Here is a 25050-nt window from a genome sequence, read left to right as displayed (position 1 = left end):
ATGTGCTTGTTTACTTTGGTAATGGTATGTGTACGGACATGTCTCTCTTTGTATGCGAATGCTTGGTTTCTTCTCCTGTCAGCCCACTTTATTCGTCCTGACACAGATACATTTTATTCTGGCTGTGCTCAGCACTTTCTTGGCAGCTGACAATGTCCCGTGCTCACGTCACAACTCCTCCCATACACGGCTCAACGGCTCCACTGGGAATATTCTAGAAACTCAGCCCTAACGCCACCGCGGACGGCTAGGTCACCGCCCAATCTCCAGCTCCAACGGCCAGACAGAGATGGCTGAATGCAGCTCCATGTCCTCCTCTAACCCTTTACTACACACGGCGAAGCATCAAACCGCTCCCCGAGCACCGATTCTGTCCAGTCTAACTATTGCCATATTATTTCCAGTTGCATAGTCAGCAAAAGCCTAGTTTCAGCCTTTCCTCCGTGGTCTCTTTGGTTAGGGAATATCTTGCAAGTGGAACATCTCAGGTTTAATCTAAACAAAATAATAATAAGAGCATCAGCTAAAAAACTAGGAGGATGAGCGATGACCACCTAAACCGCTATCTACAGCCTCAACTCCCATCAACACCATCCTCAAACACATGCAAAAACCTCTCCATGATGTTGTTGTTCCTGGCTGAGAGCAGTAGGTGGGCTGTACTGAAACTGCAGTCAGCTGTCTGTGTCTCACTCTGGGCTATAATAATAGCCTGGCCATGGCTAACAATAGAGAGGTAATAGATACCCTGCCTATTGTTGGCCCGGCCTGCTCTACTCCTTCCTGTCCCAATTCATCGCTACGGCACGTCACTATTAGCTCGCTTAACTAAACTGCATACAGTGTACACAGGCGGGCAAGCACAGGCGCAATCTGATATCAACTCGCCGCAAACTGGTTACACCCATCACTTTGCTAAAATATTGCTTTAGACGCCATATGATGTTACACACCCTGGAGATATCTGTTACCTCATCAAGTTATCATACACTGCGTAGACTATAGACATAGCATAGGGGCTTTAAAGATTGGCACGTTCGGCCGAATAAGCAGATGTGACCACAATAAATGTACGGCTGAAATTAACTTGAACTCGCTCACTCAACATCTGTCCAATGGCGGTAAGATCCGTTTGACTTTGGCTGCTGTAAAATCCCAAATCAAAAGGATTCCCTTGCATTAGTCGCCTCTCCGCACAGATTTAAAGCCAACCAGCCAACCAACCATCCAACAGCCGCCCACTTGAGGATAAGGCGACCAAGCTTTTACTCTACAGCAAACACAGCCAAACCCAGCAAACGCCCCCCCCCCACACACACACACACACACACACACACACACACACACCTCCTCCTCATGGCCTGGTGACTTTAAATGCCTGCATTTCCTGCCTTGAGGTACTACTTCAAATGATTGTATTTATGTTTCACAAAGGAGGATTTCTATGGTTGTGTGCAACAACAACCCCACCCCTCTACACCCCTCCTCCTCCCCCTCCTCCCTCTCCGTCCTCGTTCCACTACTACACATCCAGGCCATCTCGGTATCACCATGGCGATGGCAACAGTATCTCAGTGGGACGAGTGATATTAAGGGATTAGTGGGAGATCCTCCATCAGACTTCGGTCGAGGAGCACAATCCCAGGATCACAACATCACATCGGCTCTCTGTGTCTCTGTCCTGATCAGTGTCAGATGATGGGGATGAAAAACAGGCCTCGTCACTGTTATTTTCACGGTAGATACTCTAGTCCACGCAAGACTACACAAACCGAGCAACCGTGAATACACTAACGCGTGCTCACAGATACTGAATCTGTGGAATAATGCATTTAAAGCTCCCACAAAGCCACCTTCAGCCCCAGGCAGTGTGAGCAGTGGTCTATATGCTGTACAGTATGTCCTAGTGTAGGTTACATGGTAGCGCCTGTGTGTGGTGTTCAAACAGTGGGCTTATATAAGGGCCACGGCTGCTTTAGTGACGTTATGATAACGGCTGCTCTTTATCCTCCTCTATTTATGTCAGTCGGCTGCTTCTGTAATCTACCTACAGCAGCATCTACTGTACATGGGAAGCACTGTAATGCTACTAAACATCTAACCCTTGATCCCTGCCAGACCTCTAATAACGATAACCAATTCGAAGCGATAGGAAGGGAATTATGATGGCACAACAGAGGAATAAATTTGCAATATAAATGATGTGCAAACAGGAAATAAATGATTAAAAAATAAAGCAAGCAGTTTCACAGTATTAAAAAAATATATATTGCATGATTACAGTATGTATGTTGTGATAAAACAACAACAATGTGAGCAGGGATTGCATAAGCAAATGTAAAGTTTTCCAAAGGAATCACTGCAGCAATCATTACATAATAAATTCTACTGTCTGGTTGTGAGGCCTCCACGGAGCCAATGTGTGTGAGTGTGTGGATGCTTCATTGAGAGCGTAGTATGTCTGTGTTGGACGAATACAGGGAAGGCTGCGTTTGTTTGTAGAAAGCACTGGATGCTTTGAGTTTTGGGCCACACAAAGGCGCGTTAGAAGGACCGGCTAGGCAGCATGCACGTGTTTGAGTCACCAGCTTGCACCTGCTCCGACCAGCTGAGTCTTGAATGAGCAGCGCACACGGACAGACGCACAAACACACACAGGGAGGGAAAGATTAGTGCGCCCTGTGTAAACTACCGCTGGTGCACATTTATTTGTGTTAGTAGCCATTCTTATACCCGTGGATCACATTACCGTAATTTAAATGAGGAGAAAGTAGCGTTAGTACACCTTTCTGTTCAGTTTCTCTCACTACAGGGTCAAAATCTGGGACAAAACTCCTAACAAGGGTCTGAGCTGTGTTGTTTCTTTTTAAGAATCTGCAACATGAAAACTAGCTTATTTTGGGCCTTAGTTTACCAAAAATAGGACTTATTAAGGTGGCCCATTTGAAACGTATGAGCTTGCAGTCTGGGGTGAGTTTAACTTTACTCAAGTTGTGTCCTGGTCTATAAATAACTTCAAGAACTCCTTCCTTGGTAGCAGAAACATTCCCTTGAGCTAATGTGCTAATATCTGAGAATGTTAGTTTAGCTGTTGCGACAGTGTTAGCTGTTAGCTTGCTGAGAGGCATGCTAGGTGTGAACCTAGCATAAAACTGTAACGTTTTGCTGCCAAGAGGACTGAGAGAGTTTTCAGACTATGCAACATACCCAAAGCTAGAGCTAGCAGGCGATTAGCTTAGCATAAAGCCTGGAACCAGTGAGAAAAAGCCAGTGTACGGATTAAACAAACAAGATAAGACATTATTTAGTGAGCTTTAGAGGGGCTAGTAGGTGTAGTTTTTGAACTTTGGACAGAGCAAGGCGAGCTGTGACCCCCTGCTTCCTGTATGCTGGCTCCATTGACATGAATATCACTCTTCTTATCTAACTCTCAGCAAAAAAGCGAATAAGTGAGTTTTCCCAAAATGTCTAGCTATTCTTTTAAGTTTTTCCTTTCATTTTACATTTAATATTCAACAGCAAGCTTGTTAATTCCCCTTATGTAGCGAGTCTTTAAGTCTCACTTTCTTTGTTGCCAAACTACAACAAACAAACTACCACGCTCACTCTTGACTCACATTAGCCTGCTTAGTTTTGACAACTTATAAGAAATTATTCATAAATGGACCAACAAGTAACAACATTATAGCTAAGTTTTGGTAGGATGAATTTAGTCCTTTTTTATTAATCTTGTTGCTGAAACTGAATAAGCGAAGCAGTGAAGTGTGTCATCACAAAAGTGGGAGGTGTGTAATGTGTAAGGATAAATGGCAAAAAGAGCTTTGATCAATGTTTTCATCAAATCAATTATTACGGTTATTTTTTACCAACGCACAAAAAAGTACAGAATAACTCTATCAGTTACATTGTTTCTTCATGATCTCTTCATGAGGAGGTCTTCTGTCTTATTGGTGGTTGGAGCCTGTAAGCTTCTTTGCCTTGCTGCCTGGCTTTCCTGGACGCCTAAACGGCCGCGGGCCTTGCTGCCTGTTTAGATGCCTGGCTGCTTGCCGGCCACTGCAGAAAGCTGAATGCCTCCACTATTAATAGTCCAACTAACAGCATGAGGGTTCTCACGCTTTGAGCGCAATCAGCTTGAGATGACCTGGTGCCACGTTCCACCTTTAGTAACCGGCCATTCAGCAGCCTCGTAACTGACTCTCCCTGTCTCTATCCAGGTTTCTCTCTCTGGCTTCTGTCTCTCACTCTCTTGCTCACTTAAACAGAAGATATTCTTTGGATGCATGCACAACTGTCACACTATGAACACAGACACTGCTACACCCCCCCCCCAAATCTAGACTTGACTCTTGTCCAGCAACACATGTTTGTGACTGATTCACACATCATCCACAAGTACTAAGTGGTGTAGCCTAGTCAGACTGAGAACCTGGATAATTTGGGCACTCCAGGCCAGGTGGTTTGAGACCTCTGCTGTACAGAGTGGAGAGATGTCTTTTTCTCTGACCTTTCAGGGTTCAACAATCATAAAACAAACCCTGAGGGAATGTCACAGGGGAGACAAAAAAGGCACCACACCTCACTAGCTATACTATCTACACTGACACAGCACCTGCTGTCCCTACAGTTTGAAAAATCTGGAACAAATATGTTTCTTGTTTCAATTCCTCAATTAATGTGCATAGAGTAAAGCACATTAGTGAGCTGTGCTGGATTTGTCCCAACTGTATCATCACACTGTCCCACGGTTTAGAGAGTTACATTTAACATCAGCGCTGCCAGGTACTCAATAGCAGGCACATATGTTCCTCAGAAGCACTGGGCTTCCCTCAGAGGGTCAGACGCTGTATATCTTCCTCTACATTGACTCTACTCAGAGTGGATGGGGACGGGGGATGGGCAATAAAAGTGATAAACTGTCCCCTTCCCGGTGCCTTTCGCTCTCACGTTTCTACTATCTCTGCTCTCGCTGGCTGTGGCTACCTTTTGCAATTTCTATTTATCTCCATTTTTTTTCTGTTTCTCCCCTTCAGAGCCTACTATTCAGCTCTATCTGCATTCCTATTGCATTGAGTTGGTCTCATTCAGGCTATGCTTGCACAGCATGGCAGGAGGATTATGTAACAAGAGGCCAGATGTTCTAGTGCTGGAGCTGTGGTTGGGTTCTGTTCGGACACAGTCCAGGATCACTAGTCGCTAATGTTGCAATCATATACTTTTTTTTTTTTAACAGATTCATTTGGGGGAGAGTAATACATTGAATGAGATTTTTCAAATACATTTTCTCTTGCAAGCTGGAGTGCAAACAATGCTTTCTGTAGCTGGGGATTTGAACAGGCGACCTTAACATACAAGGCATATTTTAACTGCTTAAATACAGTTAATTACCCAAAAATTACAGAAGCTTGAGGCTCTGTTGACTAATTATTTAACACAAACAGTAAAAAAGGATTGCCCTGCATTGCAGTGTACACTTTATTATACACTACTTCTATAAATATACAATATCCCTTGTACTAGTTAACACAACCTACTCCTCATTCTAAAATATTTTCCTACTGTCATGTTTCGCCAAGGGCATTTCAAATTACACAGCCAGGGGCAGGAAAATCCCTTCAAACTTTGCTTGAGGGATAAAAGCCCAGAAGAGAATAAAACATATGCTGACGAATGCAGATGTTATTTAGAACAAAGTCCTGAGAGACAATAGAGCCTGATGCTGTGCTGTGCGAGAGAAGAGCAGGCTATGGGAGATGGCAGGCTGATTGCTCTGTCAATGGGGACTGAGGCTGTCATATCAGCAACGAGACCTGATAGCATCTCAGACGTCAGTGTCTCTCCTCTCATTTTCACTCTGATGTTCTCTTCTCCTTTCCTGTCCTCCCTTCTCCTCTCGCCCCTTCTCATTTCCTCCCCTCTCTCCTACGCTAACCTGTCCTACACTTTCCTCGTGTCCTGCCCTGTCACCTCCTCGTCTGTTCCATCTCAACTTATCCTTTTGCGTCCTCTCCTCTCCGCAACTAATCCCATGAAACAACCAAACACCAGCAGTGATTCAACCTACTAACAGCCTGACTGAACCTCCTCTGTGACGTAGCGCTGTATCATTGTCCTAAAACAATTAAAAACACATCAGTGAGCCACACCGTTGTACTTGGTGACATGTTCCTTCATAACCCTGAACATAAGCACTGTAGTCTATTTTGAGTCAATCACACATGCCCCGCGCTGATGCCATAAATACTCACTAGCGCACCAACCATCTGATAAAAATAGTCCCCAACAAATGCATATTTACTGCTGTTTGACAGACATTTGCTAAAATTACCCAGCTGTTTTAAGAAATATCCTCGCCTTATTGAATTTACATAAATCCATATCTTTATATGAACAATTGGTCAGATGGCTATATGCAGTGTGAAAGGGGTTGTTTGTAAAATCAAACTTGCAGAGTACTATCACACCACCCTACTCTCAGCTCTACGCAACATTTTAGAGTCTTTCAGCTCATTGTTTTTGTTTTAGGGCCCACAGTTACACCACTCTCAACCTTCTGTCTGGCAGCAAAAGACAACTGTTTCCCACCAAAAAAAAAAAACACTGCACACTACCTACCCAGCACCAAATGGCACAATGACAAAGTTAGCAACTAGCTACTGAACACAGCTTTGGGCACACACATTTAACAGGCTGAAGAAAATAATACATTTCTCAGTTGTAGGTGAGAATGAAAACAAGTGGAAATTAGACTTGCATTTGCCAGTTGGCCAGAAACACGAGTTCCAGTGAATGCTACTGTTGCTCCAGGTCGGCTGTATGTGTAAATAGAAACTGTTTGTTAACATGTTAGCAGTAAAAACTTCACATTCTGTGTGTGATGTTCAGCTTGTTCTGGAGCCAAAAAACGGATTAATGCGGCTTTAAAAACAAATCGACAGATTTCTGCCATGTTCATACAAAGTGCCACAGACAGGAAGTCAAAAAAGTAGAGAGAGACACACTAACACAGTGTTGGGTTTGCTCTTTTACATGGGATTTGTTGACATAAAGAGAAATCTACAAGAAAAATAACACCAGCCTTATCCTATAGAAGAAAATGGTAACACTGTGGATAAAACAGAAAAGGCAAATGGAGAGAGAGAAAAAGAGCACATGCAAGTACACGGCTAGAGGCAATTTGACAGATAGGTTAATGGCTGAAATGTATAAAAAGATAAATGGATGGGAGAGCACCGAAGGACCTCGACACTAGAGTAACGCTCACTCCCATAATAGCACAGCTTATGAGCAACTTGTAAATATATTATTTCATATATTATATATACCATTTTTACGATGGCAATTGTGTTCTAACCAGATTTCCTGTCCAGCTGAGCCAAACTACTTGATAACACGCCAACATTCCATAACCAAAACACATTGTTACTTTAATTGGCATGATGATGTATTCATTTGGCGTGCGTTCTGCTTTATGGAGTCAAGACAGCATCCACTCTTCCACTTTCTCTCTCTCTCTCTCTCTCTCTCCCTCTCTCCCTTGGGGAAAGCGGTGGGGGATGGGAGTCTCTGGAACGCTCATGACAGAATCTGCTCTTTGCATGGGAAGGCGAGTGAGCATGGGTGAGTGAGCTAAGGGAACAAGAGGAAGGCAGAGAGAGTGTGTGTGTATACTGTATATTGTCCAGTGGGGAGCTTCTGAGCATTGCCTTGCCTCATTTCAGAACCATAGGTCTCTCTCTCTCTCTGTTTTTTTTTTTCTTTAAATTTGCTTTTTTGGCCTGAACATAACTAAGTACAGTATTGCTAGAGTGGGTTGTGCAGCATTTACACTGGAACAGCAATTGTTTAGATTGCAAGAAGACACTATATTACTACACTGTACACATTATACACTGCAACACTGTACATTACACAACATACTGTACATTACATGCTGAAGGAGCTCAGCACAGATACAAGTGGTGTTTCACTGGTTTTCTCATATTTTGCTGCTTCCATGCGAATGACAGTTTTTCTAAATAACTGTTTCATCCAAGAGTTTTTTCAATTTTTGATATCCGACAGATTCTGGTAAAGAATTTGCTCTTGTTTGCAGAGCTGACACAGTGTGTTTTCTTTGGGTTGCCAGGTTTGTGTCTGTCCACCAAGATGCAGTCACTTAATCTGTATTTAAGTTCGGGGTTGCTCACAGTCTCCAGAAAATCTTAACATTAATTAACACATTAACAACACTGATGCATTAGGCCTCGGTGAAGTGTTTGTGCTTGTGTACTCTACTGCTACTCTCTCAGAGGGGCTGAGATCCTACTGTATTTCCTCCAGGGACACAGGGCCTCTCTGTAGCTCTAACCCCAGCTGGTACACGGAGCTCTCTAGCACTATCAGATAAATGACCAGGACAGGGGGATGAGGTGTGGGAGTGTGCATGTGTGGTGGGGGAAGGGGTGAGGGTAGCAGAAAAAGGAAATGCGATGTGATCAATCAAAGCTAATTCTAGGTCAGTGTTCTTCATGGTGAACACACACACACACACACACACACACACACCAGCCCCCTACACCTCTCACCAAAGCTGTGTTTTATGCTAACTAGTAACAATTTCTCATTCATAATAAAATGTCTAAATTAAATAATGAATATCTTGTGGATTCTCATCACTATTACCTCCCAGTGTTCAGTGTAGTGTAATAGTGTAAACAGGGACGATGCAGTTCTATAAATAGTTGCAGTGTAACAGTGTATATAGAAACGTGGTCATATTTAAAATAGGGCTGGAAAATATGGCTGAAATTAAAGGGACACTACACCAATTTTACACACTGAGATTAGCTGACTCGTGACAAACAGTTTCTGAAAATAGTTGTCTTTAGAGAGAGTCTGGAGAAAATAACCCTGATGATGTCTTCAGGTAAGATACTGTGTTTTGATATTACGGACAAAAAGTCAGGATATCTTGGTTTCTGCTGTCCCCCAATGCAATGGAAATTCAATTTTTTTTTGTTCAATGTCGGGGTCCCTGGGACACAAATGCTCTCAGGTGGTGGTCTACAACAAAATGAACAAAATGTTCACCATAAAACCTCCTGATACACATTATGTTCCCATACAGGACACGCAACGGGAACACGGGGCATCCTTCTTTGTCTTGTGCAACAAAAATGGCAGAGCAGCAGACACCTCAGGGCCCTGGAATAGCTGCATCTCAGTGGGAGTCCCTTCTACAAGGCAGCCAGTATAATTAGCACTGTCAAAGGAGGTCCCTGGGCGAATGACACAGTCCCCCCAATTCATGAGTTGAACACTGTCACAAGGAAGAGGACGGACTGGGATATTTACTGGGACACTAGCTATGTGGTTTTTAAAGTGGAAATATAGGTAAATAAATAAATATAGGTAGATAAGACGTTTTGCTTAAATCACTCAGTGATATGTGTTATGATACACGTCACCTAAAGGTCAAAGTTTCGCCATCTTTCTGTGGCGAGATTATGTCTGTGCGCTCGAATATGAGCCCATGCTCCCATAATACAGGTAACACTATATGCAGCGAGAGAAACAGAAACAGTGACAAAGCGTTAGAGGGTAGAGGTGTGAAAGAGAAAGTCAGAGTTAGGATGGAGAACATCACTACGCCCCTCCTGACCCCCTCCTGCTCCGACCTCTCCTCGCCACCAAGCAGAACCAGGAAGCAGCCCTAGAGGACTGGAGGAACAGGGAGAAAGGAGAAGTGGAGCCCCGGGCGTTCTGTGGGTCACCCCATCATCACAGGCAGCTGATGCCTGCCTGTGGGATACACACAGTATCTGGGTGGGTGGGGGTGGGGGTCCCATAACCACCATTACTGTACTGCTCAGAGACTCGCTGATGCATGGGAAGCTAAGATAGCTGATAGCTCCAGTGTAGCACCTGGGGCCATGCTGTACATGTTTCTGTATGTAGAAATGTTAAGATTCTGTAATTATACTTCTACAGCAGCAGCTTTGATGAGCTTTTTAGGATATAATTCTACTAGGATACAAAGCTATAGGTATGTAGTGCGCTACCTTATGGACTTTAGAAATTGATTCTCATTGGTGCAGCACATTTTCTACATGTAGACACGCAGGCTTGCTAAGAAAGAACAGGCTAGGAGAGAGTAGCTAATTACATGCGAGTCAGCAGCACTGGATTTCCATCCACGCTCTCTGTAGCACCTCCAGTGAGATGACAGCAAGTTGGCAAGCCCTGCAGCTGGAGGCTTCTCTCTCTCTCTCTCTCTCTCTCTCTCCCTCCCTCTTCCTCTCTCTTCTCCATCCCTCCATCCTCCCAGGATTCCCTCTGTTAGATTACACACTTCGATGTTCAAACTGCCACTTTCCTGAAAAAGCCATCCAAGCTTCTGTGGGATTGGACCGTGACTGCGACAGCGCAGATGCACAGGCTATAGGGTTGGATGTTGCAGTGTGGGTGTTTGTTTCCGACACTGCTGGAGATGCTACGAAACCAATCCAACGACAAGTTAATCCACTGCGGTTGTACCTATGCCAGGGCTGAGGATATTAATTCTGCTTTAGGATATGTTATGCTGGTGTGATTCATAGGTAAAGAAAGTGGGGATTTACTGTTTTGATGACTCATGATGAGTCACCTTGTACATATAGACAGAACACAGAAAAACTAACCAGTCTTGCTGTATGAAATACTGGAAGGAAGCTTTACTATTAGGCCAAAAGGGGGTCAAGAGGTCTCCTGCACACTTTTTTGACGACTCAGAATATCTCAAACACAACAAAATGGTGGCAACCAGCCCTTAATATTAACTCCATGTCTTTTGTCAGCTGCTAAGCATCTGCAGTAGCTCCAGCCCTGCTGGCAAGATAAAACCCCAGGTAACCAAGGCATGCTGGAAACATAATTCTTATGCAAATTAGCACGCAAGCAATCAATACAAAGGCCTCTTTGACCTCCCAATGTCTTGTATGTGTTCAGCTTGTGTGGCCTGCAATCAGAGTTACCTAACATTATGATGAGACAGTCAGTCAGTCAGTCAGTCAGCCTCTTCTGCCCATGCTCAGTCATGACAAGGCTTTGACATCACTGTCAGACTAAGAGTGACTAAAACTGACAATCCCCTTTACCTCAGAGAAAGAGAAATAGGAAAAACATTCAGCTATTGGGGAGAAGGAGAAGGAGGAGGAGGGGGGGAGACAGTGAAAGCGGAGGGAAGGCGGAAAAGGCCTGGATGATTCACACAGCACGCACCGCAACGGCTGAGGTAGCCGTGTCTTGGAGTACATGAGTCATGTTTATCATGCAGCAGCACTAGGTAGGGATTGCACAACTTTCACTCCATTAGGAATGCTGCCTGAGTCCAAATATTTACCTGATGATGGAAAAACAACAGCTCTAATGCCTCTAAAAAGCTCCCAGTGATGGTGGCACACATCTTTTACACTAATGTCACTAGCCATGCTGGGAGGCTGCAGCAGCAGTGAAAGCTGCCAGAGATCTGATTTACTCATCAGTTATCACTCCTAATGTATCTTTATGCTGCACTATACACTGTATCTCCGGGGTTGTGAGCATGCAAGCATGTGCATCTTTTTTTCATTGAAGAAGGAAAACTACAAGAAAAATCAACAGGATGGAAATATTTAAGGCCACCGCCCCGAAATACCTCTCTCTTCATTAGCCCGGCTTTCCCAGGGAGGTCGGGCCAAATTTCTAATTGACAATACATCAACTGAGTGTGTTTTTATGACCGGGGCAAGACAATAGAGTGTAATATTCCGCCATAAAGCAGAGTTATGGCTCACACAGTAAAGGTTAAAGCGATGATGGCGGAAACAGTCCGGTCCACCTTAAAAACTAAAACCCTACAGTGGACAGCGCCGTGGTGCTGAAACAGCTCCGAGCGACATCTGTACACAAGGGGGGGGAGAGGGGGAGACAGGATCTACCGAGACTTTAACGTTGAAATCACACACACCCCGCGTGCGCCATCACCACAAAGGACACCTTAAATGATCTTTCCAGTGTCATATTGTGTAAGCTCGGTGACGTTCGTGGGGAAAGGTTAAGCAATTTGGCGTGCTTTTTACGTGAAAATGGCGCCCGTCGCTGCTAACCCAGCCCATTATAGTACAGCTATAGCTACAACAAAGTGGGGGGAAAGAGGTTGGAGTGTGTGTGTGCCGCATTGTAAAACCATACCCAGCCGTTCAAATAAAGTATTTGCTGAAAAGGGGGGAGCCAAGAGCTGAGAACCGAGCGAGGGACAGACTCGCCTCACCTTGGTGCTGTCGGCTAGCAGTCGACTGTTTAAGCCCTAGCTTGGATGTCAGGAGGCAACATGAGCCACCAGCATCTCACAGAGAGACAATTCTAGAGATTCCCACTGTAATAACAGCCCACAAACACCCAGGGCTTATTCACCACCGCCGACAACCACCGACAGCTCCCACTAACTCCGCTTTTTCTTACTTTAACATCGACTGTTCCTTCGCTTCCTCCTTCTTCTGTCGGTCCATGACACCGAGGATGATCTTCCTCTCCTCCTCGGTGAGGTGGCTGAGGTCCGGCAGGTCCGGCATCTCCGGCATGGCGCCGGCCGCTGAGGCAGGAGCAGCAGCAGCAGCAGCAGCAGCAGCAGCAGCAGGGCCAGGGCCGCCCCGGGGCCCGTGTGGAGCAGACATCTTTTACACACACAGTGGCTAAAAAAACACGAGAAAAGCACCGTCAACCAGCAGCATTCTGGGCGATATTTGTGTTACATTTCATAGCTGTCAGAATTCAAACTGGCGGTGGGATTCGCTGGAGGCACCGCGGCGGCTCAGAGGCGGCATGACATCTCGGTTGGGGAGTATCATGCACATAGTAGGTACACTGTGCTGCAGAAATAAGCGTCAAAATATCAATTACAGGCTTCATCCTCATCTATTAAACGCTCATAATGGAGTTAGCAAATACGCTGCAGCCGAATGAGCGTTGCCTGCAAACAGGGGATTCGCAATACTCGAGCTGTGGCAGGCGGAATTTACACATGAAAATGTCTGAAATAGAAAACACTCAAGATTAGATGCCCTTAAAAGAAGCAGGAGTGCACAGGCTGTAGGCTACAACCTCCAGGTATTCCAAACACCAAGCCTCCATCCATCCAGGGATAGAAAGAAAGAAAAAAAAAAAGAAGTAGAAAAATGCAGAGGATTAAAAAACAAAAACAACTCTTGCCTTTTATTTTGCAGTCATGTTAAATCCTGTCTAACCCATCGCTGCCATCCTTTAGAAAGCTTTCACCCGCATGTTGGAATAAAAGGGTGCCCGGTCCGTCCTTGTTTGTTTTCGTTTGGAGTCCTTAACCCTCCTCTGTCACTCTGGTTAGCTCGCTTTCCTCCAGGTTGGTAATTCTTGGAGATTTCTTAAATGCACAAAAAATGGATGCAATGAGAGAGAGAGAGAGAGAGAGGGACAGAGAGAGAGAGAGGAGAGAGAGAGAGAGAGAGAGAGAGAGGGTGAGGGAGAGAGAGAGAGAGAGAGAGAGAGAGAGAGGGAGGGGAAAAAAATCCAGATAGGAAGAAGAGGCGGAGCGATGGAAACACGTAAAAGAATAAAGCCGAGAGGACGCGCTGGATGTTCATTGACAGCAGGCAGACAGCAGCCGCGAAAACACGGACTGGAGGGTGTGTGTGTGTGTGTGTGTGTGTGTGTGTGTGCAGCTGGAGCAGCACCCTATACCAGGAAGAGCCTGATGCATATTTCATAACCAGATCATGAGCACTGTGTGTGTGTGTGTGTGTGTGTGAGTGAGAGAGAGAGAGAGGATGTGAAGTGGGAAGATAAATACAGAAAATGAGTAGTGAGGATGACTGTTAGTGCAGGTGTGGCAGTGGTTCTGGTCAGTCCTGTTTTATTCAGCGTACAGTACAGACTGGCTTTGTTGTTGCCAGCTGATGAATCTTTTATTTCACAGCTGAAATTTTCTGATGATGAATGGAAGAATAGTGGTTACACAAGGCCTGTGAGCTGTGTTCATGCACCTCACTGCCAAAGCAATATAGTTTTAAGAAGAAAATATCACAAAAAAAATCACTGGTTCGAGTTTCTGTATTGTATATATTCACTAAAATGAATGTGTTAGGGTTTGGACCATTTAGTTAAACAAAATAAGACATTACCATGAGCTTTGTGAACTTGTGATGAGCATGTTTTTCTCATTTCTTGACATTTTACAGATCAAATGATTGGTAGATTAATCAATCATAAATAAAATTGTTAGTTGCACAAAACAATTGTGGTTGTCACAGAAAAAGCCAGAAACGCCTCCGAAACTGACTCCAGGTATCACATTACACTGTATTGAACAATTGTTTGCAGAAGCAAAATGAACAGCAGCTCTCGACACCCAGATGCACCCTCTCGTAAACCCTTTCCACTGCCACACTCCAAGAGGTGATATTCCCAGCTCTGACCCCTGAAGTCCTTCCTCGTCTTGCCGACCCTTTCCCAAAGACAGCTCCCTCTCTTTCTCTCTCTCAGGCTTAAGTGCTGATAGGATTTAAAGGACAACATTAAGAGGATAGAGCCTCTAACTCATTAGGGCTGTAAGTAAATTAGCACCTTTGTAGTGACCCATGTACAACAACAAGAAAGGAACTTTGTGTTGAGTTTTCACAGAAAAATTTGAAGTTTATTATAAATACACATCAGCAAATAGTGTAGGTCCCATGTACATATAGATTTTGAGTGTAGCATGCTCTGTAACATGTTACCTAGCTTGTAGGTAATATGATATTCCAAAACTAAGGGGAGACATGGATCGACTGAAGGAAGTTAATAAGACAAAACCTCTCGCTCTTTTTAAGGGCGGTTATTTTACAAACTAAAATCCTGTATTAAGAAAAAAAAAAAAACTTTGTTGACTTAGTGAAACGCTGGGAAATGGCGTCCACTTTATGGAGTGAGTGCCCAAGTGTGTAATAGAAAGCAAGAAAGGGTTTGAACTTCACTCTAAAACTCTTGTCATAGCCACCAATTTTCATGTGTACCACTGAGTGCAGCACCATGAGAGACACTGTCCCATATGTGCAACATTATATAGCTATATAGCTTTTAGACAAGCCTTTGACTGTGGCAACTGGTAACAGAACACTTTCCTTTTGATTGTCGAACGGCAGGTCATTTGAAGCGTAATGAAACCTTTACACCATCTCTGGTAGTTTTAATAAACAACTATAGCACATTTCTGGAACTTCATTCATAAAAAAACCCCAAAAAACTGTGTAATGAAACCACAAGGAACATTATTCATTTCAAGTAGGTCCCTTGAAATATTTGGATCAATTTCATTTAAATCGATTAAATCCTGAAATAAAAAATGCAAACTTGCTCAAAGTAAAATGTGGGATTTATCACTCAAATACAGGACCCAAATTTGTGACAAAGAAAGAATGCTTTATGAGATTTGTTGTTTGTATGCATTTACAGTCTGTGTCCGAGCATTTACAATGATGCAGAACTTGCCACTTGTCCTTCCCGCAACTGACAAATTCAAACTTTTTCTTTAAAATGTCCCACTCAAATGTCCCATGTGGGTGTGATCTTGGGCTTCACCTCATCTCTTGATGGCCTCTGTCTATTTGACCACAGTCACAACATGCTTTGCCTTCTCAGACACCACAGGAACAGTTCCTGGTTTGCTGTGCTTGCGGACATTCCTCTCCCTGGAAAACAAAAAAGAAGAAGAGCCATGAATGAAACAATCTGCTGGTGAGAATATTCAGGAAGTAGAGAGAAGAGGTGGGGGGAGGGATCAGCAAACAGAAAGGAGGAAGAGACTGAACATGAGATTGTTGACCTAACACCTACGTCACCGACTACACTCAATGTACCCTGAAAATAATGCATAAAGCATGGATAGTAAATCATTCACAGTCCAAACGCACGTCTGCCGTGTCTCCATACTGCCGGTAATTAGAAAAATAAACGCAGACTGAGCTATGAATCACTGGACGCCAGGGCAAACTGGGACAATCAATCCACCATACAAGCTGTAAATGAGTATGTAAGGCCTATTGAGACCATGTCATAGGGGGCAGTCCCATCTGTGAGATTTTCCATTAGGCTGGTGTGACTGCATAGGTCGGACCTGCCCTGGCAGCAGGCCAAGCCACCATCACCTCTACGCGGTCACAGAGGGGACGTCATGCCATTCCTATACAGAAATTAGCGAGCTCTGTTCATATTCCAAAAAAAGGAAATGTAAAATAATGAACGCATACTTCCTACGGCGGGCCTCTTTCATAATCCTCAGCTCCTTGCTCTGGTGGTAGACGTTCTTGGGTAGATGTCGGTGATGAGTGATGCGTCTGATCTGCGGGTGGTGCTGGAACTTCTCTTTCAGCTTCTGACTGTAGTTTCTGGACTCCCTCTCTCTCGGGGCCAGCTACAGGACACGAGAGACAAAAGACAAAGAGACAAAAATGGTCGTTTATGATTGCCTTTAAAAATGGACAGTGACATTTTCAGATGTGACTGAGAGTGACACTGTCAGAGCCTTCCAAAATTCTTACAACGCTTCTGATATACCATTATTATGGTTTGGATAGATCGAGGCAGTTGAAATCAAGGTCGTGGTTTGGATTAAAAAAAGACGGCTTCTGACGTTGGGATTCAAAGTTCTTTCTTGACCTTGGAAACAGCAGATAAACAATCAGCACCATAAGTTTGCCCATTTGTCATAAAAATGAAGGACTCATCAATGTTGGCTTAAAAGCTAAGACTGAAGTTCATTCTTGACCAGTACCATGTCAACTGGGCAAATTCCATCTGCTGATAAAGGCCGCGCGAAGTGCCTGAAAGCTCCAGTACAGCTAGCTATTTGGTAACTGTACTGTGGTGAGATGTCCAATGTTTGACCAATTTGAGATTATAAATCCATACAGTGTCTGCCAGGTGAGCCATTTCCCCTCTTCGTGCTACGCTAACTGACTGACTGCTGGCAAAAGCTTCACATTCAACGGACAGACATGATTGTGGTATCAATTTTCTCATCCAACTCTTGGCAAGACAGAAAAGAATCCGAGCAGACTTTCCCCAAAATGTTGCTTCTAATTCACATGGCTACAAGACGTCCTTTACAGATAAACACTGGACATTTTCAGCATCTGATCCAACTCTCTTTGTAAGGCTTCTGGCCCTTGCTGATTGTGTTTCTGAAACTTCCCCTAGAGATGAGTCAGTGGCCCTGTTACAGGCATTTCATTTGTAAAGTTGTATTTAGAACTGTAGCGAGAATTATGCATTATCCGAGTTGTTTTCCAAAATGTCTTGATTTTCCAGTAGACCACTGTGAGGCTAGAGTTTGCTGCTGACTACAAGATTCATCAAATTATTTTATTTTACTTCAGCCACTTTAACGAGGCCATACAGGTTTAGCATTCAGCTCAGGTGGTGTTACGTTAATTACTGACAGTTCCCGTATGCTGTCTTACATCATAAAATGTTGGCCAGTACAGTAAGCAGTAACTTCATCTTGACAATGCACTCATTCAAAACTCAATCAATGTCTGTTAAAAAGTGAAGACACCAGCTCAACAACATCCCTCCCTCTCCCTCATAAAAACCACCAGCTACTCGGACTTGTCTTGGCTAAGGCTGCCCTCCTCGAAGGCTTTTATTCTAATTAAAAGCAATGATTTGTCTCAGATTTAATTTGTTGGAGAAGAGCTGTTAGGCGCTGATCCTGTTGGACTAAACTAATTCCCCTGGATACACTCATGGTTAGCCTGCTAAATGTTGTTTGCATAATCTCAACAGGATGGATATGAAAGCAGAGGATGATGCTTCACTTTGATTCTGTGTGGACAGTGAGGCTCGTGTGATCTCTACTTTTATAGCAAAGACAATCACAGAAATACATGATTCAACGGGCTTGAACAGAGAATTACTTCCCGTCTTTTTTCCATGGCAGAGAAATGAGGCTTATATCAGTTATGATAAAACTGCATCTATTAAAGTAATTGCTGGGATCTGGGAAGACGGCGACAGTGTTTACACTGCCTACCTGAGCAGTGTGTGGCGGCCACGGCGCTGAAAAAGCTGCATCAGGCGTGTGTGCGGTTGTGTATTGTATGTATACACCGCTGATAGGCAGTGTGACTATGACCCAAGGTGGGGCAAAAAATACAAGATCATACAAATAAGGAACAAGCAGTTTTGGAGGTAAACATTAAACACGCTCAAAATGTCAGTAATAATCCCTTCTTGTAAAGGAAAACCGCAAAACATAGCCGTAGTTTTACGGCTATGTTTTGCGGTTTTCCTAAGTAAAGTAAGTCAAAGTAGAACCAGGAGGTCGGTCTGTAAACTGTAATGGATGTTTACAACTTCATCATTTTACAGTGTGTGTTCATTGTCTCTTTCAAATAAGTTTAGTTAACCTGCAGGTTTGCTTAAAACCTTTACAGGGGAACTGGCCCGACCTTGCTGATCAGTTGAGTCAGTGTCAATAAGGTTTGAAAATGAAGAAAAAAGAAAGAAGTGAGCTAACCTTGCAGTCTCCTCCTCATCTTGAGGCTAGCAGCTCGAAATAACATTAGCCGCTACTAAAAAATAACACACTTTTATCTTCAACCGAACTGTCAGTTGAACATTCAGGTGTGGTCAATGGTCAAGTTGCATTGTGGGCAATGTAGGCGACAGGTTTGACAAAGAAGAAGAATGAGGATTCAAAGAAAGACGGTATTTCTGGCTCTGCTGCATCAGTTTTTTTACTTTAACTGTCTGATGTGTGAGTGGCTGGCAGTATTACACTGCTAAATGCTAAATGGGTGAGGTACTCTTTAAGATTGTCTGACTGCTCGTGTTTCTTGCACCTGATCTTCACAGGAGACGTCTTAGCCGTATCTGAAGAACAGACACACTTCTATTTTAAAATCAATACAGCTGTCTACAATGGCTGCGTCATGGCTCAAGTTTCACTTGCACATAAGTGTCTTTCTAGGCTTCAAGCCTATTTTCTTGTGTTTTACATGTGTAACTACATTGACTGCGTATTGGGTTCTGACACGGGTGACCACACAGCAGTACTGTGGCTGAACACTTGCCGTTGTTGCTCCACCGCTTTCATTATGCAGTCCGTGGTTGTTACCCACTCTGACTTTAGCAATGTCACCATGTTTCCTGATGTCGGCAATCCACTTGGTAAGAACAATGTTATCATAATAGAAAGGATCCACAATTATCCTACATGATCTATTTCAAATCAGACTGTAAATACCTTAATATAGTTCAAAAGTGGCAGCTCTTCATTGGATCAATGGAGCAGTCGTAAACAGTAACACAGCACATCAATGCCCATCAATCCAAACTTTTCAAAAGGATTTAGTTGGCTTTCCAACCTTAAATCAATGGGCAGTGATGAGTCAAGGTTCCTAGGGCAGGGGAAATTAATTTTACCTCACTGAAAATAAATAGGAGCTGATTGATTCAACATGTTTTGATCTTGGCCTAAAATACAAAGGGTCTAATTTCCACTGGAGTCAAAGGCCGCTGCTGCAAAGTTATGAGAAATAAAAAAACATTAGTGATGTGCAGCAGCTGATGGAGAAGACCCGATCGGTCCAGTGTGATGCCTTCAGACACAGACAAAACCTTGATTCAGCATTTCAGCATTTCTTGATAATTAAAGACCCTTTCAGTACAACTTGATTGTTAATGCTTCATTATCTTCGGAGTGGCCCGCTTTAAGTGATTGGCCGATTTAAACTGCTGATAGGAGCAGCCCTTGTCTGATCTCTTTAAGTGCAAAGCTTGCGAATAAATCTTACACCGTGACAGTAAAACAAGTGCCAAAAGCGGGCCAATTTTCCACTCTGAAGCTGCATTAAGAGAATAAGCAAGAGTGAATCCGATTATGGATGAAAGATGGCTGTTGGAGATGGCACATGAGATGCCATTGATCTTTATTATTCAGCCATAACTGGGATTTGGGGCATTGGAACACTTCCCAGCTTTTTACAGGAGCTTTGTGTAACAGTTGAGCATAACACAACATTAAGGCCACCGCCTTTGCTAATACAGCCTATATTATCTGAATACAGTACATGTGGTACTCACTAAACAGGATATTAAAAGTCAGTGGGGATTAGTCTGGAAAGGAAAACGGTCTTTTAGCTGAATCTCTTGCTGGCAATTTGTCAAACAACTGCACAAGCTTTTGAGTTTTTTGGACTTCCACCTGCCACAGGAGTTGCTGTGCCAATTGGTACATTGTACTTATTGAGAGTGATTCTACCCTAAGTCAGCATCCATCAGGGCATTTGGCAACGGTAGCTGCTGGCATAGTCACCCACTGTTATCCTGCTGAGGTGGGCACAGGGCCATGGCTGTGTCGAAGAATGCAGCTAACTCATAAAACAAGATCAGGTAATACACTGGAGGCAGTTGCGGTGCGGCTGACAGCTTAGGGAAATACAGCTGTTGACTGGTGCACAGGCCACTACCTACTGCTTACCAAGAAGCAGCCAATAAGTAGTAAGCCTTAAATATGACATCGACGGAAGCTGAAAACACAAGTGAAAGCGGGGATGATATAAAAAGGCGGGACTCACCACTCCTAGCTTCTCAGACGCGTTGGCTTTCCACAGTCGGATATTCATTTCGTCAGAGCCGCTCAGGATGTATTTGTTGTCTGCTGACCACTTTACGCAGATGACATGCTGCATGCGCTTGGTGTGGTACACTTCCCTAAATTAAAAAATTAAATAAGACATTATGTTTCCTTCATTAGCCAACACCAAATACAGAATCAAATATTACAATACAGAGGATTATACATACTGATCAGGAGTACTATGCTGCTGTAAAACTCATTGTAAACTTATGCATATCGTTCTGGTTTGCAAACGTTTTGTAGAACTATCTGTTCACTTTGTAGGCTGTAGAGCGTCACATTGCTTCCTCGTTTGCTCCCGACGGAAAATAGTCTTAATAGACCTTTTTCACAGCAGACATTTTGACTCGTCATAGAACGAAAGTTGCATTCAGTGTCCTAGTAAGCATTTTAGTGAGCTAGCATGCAGAACAGCACGGCCTTGGAACTGGAAAATCTAAATGGAATGCAGTTGCTATTAATGTTATTGATTACAACTGTGCTTTTCTTGCAATAACATGCCAAAATGACCGCTGTGAAATAAGTCTACTACTGCGGCCACTAGAGGGCTTTGTCAAGTGAACATAAACATGTATTATTTTTGGATATTTGTTAAAATGACTGAGGCTATTGTTTTTCTTTCGGGGATATTGGGGAAGTGTACTTTCAGATGAAAGCTTTCTCCAAAACAACTTGCTAGGTTCAGTTACTCAGTGTTAGGAACTGACAGGCTGGAGGGGGCTGGCAAACAATTTGGGAGGATAGCAAAGGTTCAGGTTCAAGGTTTATTTAAGCTTAGTTTCTGTGGATTTTGTGTCAGTCTTGTTTTTTTTTTTCAAAATAGCATAATAAAAAAACCTTTAGGTTAGCCTAATTCAACTGGGGCTGCCATTAGCCATGGTTAAAGATATTATGCAGCCATTATTAAAGTTATATAGTTATTGGGCAGCTCTGGCTCAGGAGGTAGAGCGGGTCGTCCACTATTAGAGGGTTGGCGGTTTGCTCCCCAGCTCCTCCTGCTGAATGTCAGAGTGTCCTTGAGCAAGACACTGAACCGCATATTGCTCCCACTGCTGAGCCATCAGTATATGAATGTGTGTGAATGATTTAGTTGCCATTACTGAGTCAATGTGACGTGTAGTGTAAAGCACTTTGAGTGGTTGGCAGACTACAAAGGTGTTATACAAGTGCAGTCCATTTTAGTAAGTGTGCTTCACCTTTAATGACAAGTGAAAATGTGTGCTGTAAACGAGGTAAAGGAATACCACATTTCTGCTTATAGTCAACCTCAAAGTGGTTTTAACTGTTGCTACAACACATAGTGTTTATGTAGCATTCTAAGCTCGGACCCGCCCATGCCGTGATGCTGTCCAGCAACTGTAACACAACTGTGGCTATTTGTTCTGGATCTTGACCAATGTACAAACAATACTGCATGTACCATTACGTCACATAGCAACCAAACAATGGCTGTTTTTTTTATGGTTGAGAAGGTCGGTCAAAACAATTAGCATCCCCACATTAACTTTGCCAACAAGCTACTATTATGTGGCCATTAGGCCTTTTTCACAGCAGACATTTTGACTTGCCATAATAGGACAAACTTGACTATCAGTTTAATATCAATACCTCAAAGAGTACGATATGACCCAATAAACACACTCAACATGAATAAACAGTATATTGAATAAAGTAAATATAAAGAAAAAGAAAAAAGAAAACTTGACCCGATCATAGTTCATTCAGAACGGAACGAGTACTTATGGACCAGAAAAGAAATCATAGTAAATAAATGACACAATGACAATGGTCATTTTTTAAACTGGTGTTACTAACCTGCTGTGGCCACCGTCCTTGGGGAAGATGCGGACGGTTTTGTCAAAACTGGCAGACACAAACTCCTTTCCAGTGGGAGAGTAGTCAACATCCAGCACTGCAGAGACATGGTCCATGTGCACTGTGATTGGCCGGTCCAGGTATCTCATGTCATATGTGTAGAGGCTGACAGGACAAAGAACAACACCATTGTTAAAGCTGTGCCTTAATGGAGAGCACATCAGTAAAACAATAATGAGTCCATGCTCTGAACACCCATCTGTTTGGAAGGTCTACAAAAGATACAGTAAGACTCCCAACTCCTGAGAATGCAAACAGCAGACCTAATTCAGTGCCAACAGAAATACTATCATGTGTAACAATCACTCTCAATCAACTCACTTGTAGTCCTCATTTGAACTTGTGAAGTAATAAGCTTCCATGGGGTTCCAACATAATGTGTTGCTTCTCATTGTCATAATAACCTACAGAAGAAAATGGAAACACAGCAGATATAAATCATATCACGTCATTGTGAAGAAATGGGGGGGGGGGGGATCCTGCAGCAAGTGAGAAGTAGAGCCTACCTTTTTAAGTGGTGCTGATTCTCTCATGTCATACAGTACTATACTTCTGTCGGAGGCACAGCTTGCAAGGAGTTCAGTCTGTGGAAAGACGTAAACAAGTAACTCTAAAGAGATCCGCAGGGTGGCAGGTTTAAAGAAGTCTGAGTGTAACCACTATTACTGTGAGTTTGAACATGGACAAAGTGTGTGACAGGACGAGGCCCGTCGGAGCATGGTGGATACATGGTGTCTTACCTCCACAGGGTTAAAGCTGACAGAGCTGAAGCTGTCTACGCCCCAGGTGAAAGAGCGGATTGGGCTGCTCCTCTGCTCATCCCAGATGTCCACCTGCTGGCCACATGTTGCAAACACAGCATCCTTCCGGTGATGGTCCAGTCCTGTGAAGACTGTCTACAAAAACAAGAATCAGGTTCACTATGATGAAACTTAAAATGTGACCCTTGAGAGGTCAAAGGTCATAGTCACCTAAAGAGCAGGATTTTATCATTATAATAATGTAACCACAACTTTCTTGGAGAATAAAACTACAGCAGATGTCCTCTGATCATACCTTGCCCAGAATAGTGTTGAGTGGCTCCTCTTCCTCTCCGTAACCTGGTGTCTCCATTTTCCACTGCTTGATTGTTTTGTCGTCACCAACCTGTAAACGGTCGGCATGCCGATATAGATATAAAACAGATGCTGTATTAGAGGTCAGCTACTAAAAAAACAGACTAATAACATTCTTCTCAGATGTTGACGGGCAGCAGTCACCGTAAAGAAGGATGTTCCACAAAAGCGGACAACCATTCCCCGGACGAAACCTTCGTGTGCTTGGAGCGTGCGGCCACATTCACGTTTGGACAGATTCCACACTCTCACCTTAGGATCAAACAAAACGTCCTGTTAATTTCAAGAATGAGTGCACAGTGTAGGGTTGTGTCACAGTTCCAGAGGTGTCACAAACGACGTTACAATCTGAAGTAAACAGTACAGTTAGTGCAGTTACCTCCCCATCGCAGGAGCCAGACAGCAGGGTGGAGAGGCTCGTGGTGTGCTTGGCCATGCAGTTCACCCCATCTCTGTGTCCGTCCAGAGAGGCCAGGAAAGGCTTGGCAAACACCCTGTCGAGCTTAGTGGCATTCAGAGCCCGGGTGTACTCTCTGCTCACCTCAAACGGATGCAGTGTTGGGTCATAGTTTCTAGGGACTAAGGACAGAGAGTGAACACTCCTTAATGAGCTGTAAGGACATTTCCCCTCGCATATATATGGTGATACTGAAGTAGATGGCCGGCCGAAACATACAGATATATGACATGTAACTGTCATTGTGGAGATTTTCCTTTGTAGCTATACATATTTAATTTACACTTTATTAAATGTATACATCTCATATGACATACAGAAGCTGCACACATGCCGTAGGCTCATTTAGAGATATTAACTAGGGGCTAAAGTTGTAGCTTTTAGCACGTATTTGAAATGCATCCTGTTCGCTCTGTCCTTTATATCCGTGCTTACAGACAACGACAGTTTCTCCAAACAGAATTAAAATGACTTTGTTATTTTAGTCACAGGTAATGGTTTAGAAAAGTAACAGCCTGACTGGTCTTATTAAACACACTGTGTGGCTGGTGTTCGCTAGCAGTACAACTAGCGAACAGTGTGTAGGCTATCCGGGGTTAAAGAGTGGAACTTACCACGCTGAATATCGAGCTTGGTTTCCCGCACATAATCATCCGGGTTCCTCGAGAGGACTTTAACCTTCATTATGCGGCAGAGTGACAGTGGACAGACACTTAGAGAAGACACTGGGGTTATAGTTGAACAAGGACAATATTAGCAAACACTGGCCATGTGTTGATGAAGAAGAGATTCACTGGGACCGCGTTGCATTGTGGGATGTCCAGTCCTCCTCGGTGCGTCACTGACGTTTCACGACACAGACGTCAAGGTGCAAAAGGTAACAGAGGAAAGACAGGAAATACAACGAGTGAAAAGTTCACTAATTCATAGATATTATAGGTAAACTGTCCTTA

At 43.6% G+C, this 25050-nt stretch overlaps 2 protein-coding genes across 22 annotated transcripts in view; both read right to left on the bottom strand.

Moving 5' to 3' along the window:
* The window catches only part of rims2a (regulating synaptic membrane exocytosis 2a), a 141961-nt gene extending 128489 nt beyond the window's left edge, over window positions 1–13472 (bottom strand). For 9 of the 21 annotated variants that reach the window (XM_051406270.1, XM_051406259.1, XM_051406276.1 and 6 more), the window contains exons 1-2: window positions 13210–13469; window positions 12463–12692 (exon numbers count right to left, since the gene is read on the bottom strand). In XM_051406270.1, the coding sequence (XP_051262230.1) occupies window positions 12463–12674 (212 nt within the window). In that variant the 5' untranslated portion in view covers window positions 12675–12692; window positions 13210–13469. Of the gene's footprint in view, window positions 1–12462; window positions 12693–13209 lie in introns of all 21 variants that reach the window. The other 12 variants (XM_051406251.1, XM_051406252.1, XM_051406258.1 and 9 more) reach the window with 3 other exon arrangements.
* Window positions 13473–14632: 1160 nt separating this feature from the next.
* dcaf13 (ddb1 and cul4 associated factor 13) lies at window positions 14633–24919 on the bottom strand. The gene is made up of 11 exons (XM_051407110.1): window positions 24712–24919; window positions 24020–24219; window positions 23785–23892; window positions 23582–23671; window positions 23266–23421; window positions 23032–23109; window positions 22847–22929; window positions 22466–22630; window positions 20589–20724; window positions 16257–16420; window positions 14633–15698 (listed from the first exon to the last, which is right to left on the bottom strand). Exons 1-11 carry the CDS (start codon window positions 24779–24781, stop codon window positions 15611–15613), a joined length of 1338 nt encoding a protein of 445 aa, XP_051263070.1. The 5' UTR covers window positions 24782–24919; the 3' UTR covers window positions 14633–15610.
* Between the last annotated feature and the right edge of the window lie 131 nt (window positions 24920–25050).

This window comes from Dicentrarchus labrax, unplaced genomic scaffold, assembly GCF_905237075.1.
Source record: "Dicentrarchus labrax unplaced genomic scaffold, dlabrax2021, whole genome shotgun sequence".
Lineage (NCBI taxonomy): Eukaryota > Metazoa > Chordata > Actinopteri > Moronidae > Dicentrarchus > Dicentrarchus labrax.
Note: the sequence above shows the minus strand (reverse complement) of the source record. Positions and strands in the feature narration are given on the sequence as shown.